This window comes from Entamoeba nuttalli (genome assembly GCF_000257125.1).
Source record: "Entamoeba nuttalli P19 unplaced genomic scaffold asmbl_6680, whole genome shotgun sequence".
NCBI lineage: Eukaryota > Evosea > Mastigamoebida > Endamoebidae > Entamoeba > Entamoeba nuttalli.
In genome coordinates this window covers 1-2,682 of record NW_008578209.1, presented here as the reverse complement: position 1 = coordinate 2,682, position 2,682 = coordinate 1, and the positions used below count along the sequence as shown (strand labels likewise).

The window sequence follows — 2,682 nt, the reverse complement described above, 5'->3', positions numbered from 1 at the left end:
CAAACCTGTTTATTTATATTTAGCTCTTGTTAATTTACATTTCAAACAAACAAAAGTCATTTGGCTTTGAATAATTATTTAATTGGTTAAACCAAAAATAAATTTAATGTAAAATTAAACATAAACACGCTATAAGAATTAAAAGAAATGTTTTAATAAAATAATAAATATTATTTATATAAAATTCGATAAAAATAAATTGTTATTTTTGGTTAAATAAAGAAACGTACAAGGGGTATTCTAAGAATACGGGGTTGGATAATTATTTCAGACAAAAAAATATTTTATATAATAAACATCATTCAACAAATTTATAAATACTTTTTGTCACAGTAAAATACTATTTAAAGAAATAATAACTGAATAATAATCAATGAGCATAAGTGGGACAAAAGAAACTAAATTAATAGTAATTGGAGAAACAGGAAGTGGTAAAAGTTCTCTTGGTAACTTTATCTTGAAGAAGAAAGTCAATGTTTTTAAAGTTGGTGGTGGTGCTAATTCAGTAACACAAGAAACAAGTGGGGTTTATGGAGAAGGTGATAGAAGGAATGTATTTGTTATTGATACACCTGGTTTTAATGATCCTAACGGTAAAGAAAAAGAGAATGATAATGTTAAACAAATGGTAAAATATATTCAATCACAAAGTGGAATAAAAGCTATTGTTATATGCTTAGATATTAATAGTCCTCGATTATTAAATAGTATCAAAACAATGATTCATATTATACATGATATTTTTCCACTTTATGAATTTTGGGAACATGTTTGTGTTGTATGGACTAAATGTTATTATTACACACCACAAAGCGTGGTTGATAGAATGATTGAATCTAAAAAGAAAAGCTTTAAAAACGATTTGTTAAAATTAGCCGAAGAAACAACTGGAGATTCAAATTTTGTTTTACCAATGTATTTTGTAGATTCTGTCACAGATGAACTAGTAGATAACAGTAGGTCAGAGAATGAAATTATATCAATGCTGAGTTGGGTACGTACTTTACCTTCTTTCAAAATTAAAGAAGTAAAAAATATAAAATTTCATGATACTTATGTAGAAACGAAACAAGAAACAAAAGTGGTTGAATTAAAACATGATTACATGGAATTATCAATCACTAAGAAGCAAAGAGAGAAAAGAGTTGGATATGATGGAAGTATTACTTACACAAAATGGGTTGATGTAAAGAAGAAAACCAAAAATGAAAAAATTCCAAAGAATCTTGTTGGTGCTTCAAAAGAAGATCTTCAACGGTTGAAAACAGAAATTGGAGATAGAAAGTTTGAGGGTGTAGTAGGTGGAGTTCTTAGTCGTGATAAGTTGTTATAACTTTAAATCATAACATGATGAATAAGAGATGTTAGAAACTTACACTACCTAATCTATCGTTTTTAAATTTATTTGTTGTTTTAATTGGAAAAATGTAGCAATAATCTCTATTTTACTGTGTGTAAATATATGAGAGTTATAACTGTTAAGTGATAGGTATAACCATAACATAAATTGAAAACATAACACATAAAACATTAAGCTGAATTAAATTAATATAATGAATAAGAAAACAGATAAAATGATTTATTTTAAACAAATATTAATATGTGTTAAGTTATAAATTATAAATAAAAATATGCAATAAATAATAAAAAGAAATTGAAATATATTAAGTCATTGTTTATTAATTGTTGTTATCGAGAAGTTAATTTATTAATTAATTCTTTTTAATGGTATCAAGATAAATTGGATAATATGTTCAATAAAATACCAATCTTTTGTTGTATGTTAATAACTATCACAAATTTATAAATCAAATAACATTGTTAAAAATATAATTAAACCATGAAAATCATACAGGTATTCTTTTTTACATTTTCCATAAATACATTATCAAAATATTACCCCCATATTGCCAAATTATCGTTTAATTCAATTATTAACGATTAATTGGTTATAATGGAAAAGAAGAATAAGCAATAATTGAATAAATTTTTAATTAAGTAAAAAAGATTCATTTCATAGAGATGTTTTTGTAATGTTATTCATAATAAATATAAATAAAATTGTTTATTTTTAATTTATGAAATTGCAATTTTAAACAAAAAGTATAATAAAAATTCAGGTAATATTTTTTGTATTTGTTTTGTAAACAAACTAATGGTTATTTTTAACCTTTTAACAAAAATGGTTATTAAATTTTACTAACTGCGTTATACTTTATTCGGTATTTTTAATGGCATTAAAATAATTTTACAATTACAACTAACATTATTTTTAACTTAAACTAATTTCATAAGTAATAATTTCAAACGAGAATATTAAATTGTAAATAAAATAACAAACATCATTTAAAATAAATTGTAATTCTAGTCTGTCATTTCCAAATACTATTTAAACAAATAACAACTCAATAATAATCAATGAGTACAGGAGATTCAAAAGAAGCTAAAATGGTATTAATTGGAGGAATAGGAGATGGTAAAAGTTCACTTGGGAATTTTATCCTTAAAACCACTAAATTTGATGTAAGTAATAGTTCTGCACCAAAAACACAAGAGACGATTGGATATAATGGAGAAGGTGAGAGAAAGAATGTGTTTGTTATTGACACTCCTGGAGTTCAAGATTCAAGTGAAATGAATGAAAATCAACTAAACCAAATGGTTGATTATATTAAAGAACAA

General features: G+C 24.0%; 2 protein-coding genes across 2 annotated transcripts; both read left to right on the top strand.

The window, feature by feature from the left end:
- Window positions 1-373: 373 nt before the first annotated feature.
- On the top strand, window positions 374-1,333 carry ENU1_158210 (AIG1 family protein, putative; the record flags this gene model as incomplete). The annotated part of the gene is made up of 1 exon (XM_008860779.1): window positions 374-1,333. The coding sequence occupies one exon, from the start codon at window positions 374-376 to the stop codon at window positions 1,331-1,333; it is 960 nt and encodes a 319-aa protein (XP_008859001.1).
- Window positions 1,334-2,418: 1,085 nt separating this feature from the next.
- On the top strand, window positions 2,419-2,682 carry ENU1_158200 (AIG1 family protein, putative; the record flags this gene model as incomplete). Its single annotated transcript, XM_008860778.1, has 1 exon — window positions 2,419-2,682. A coding segment is annotated over one exon (243 nt), but the record flags the coding sequence as incomplete, so codon positions are not given.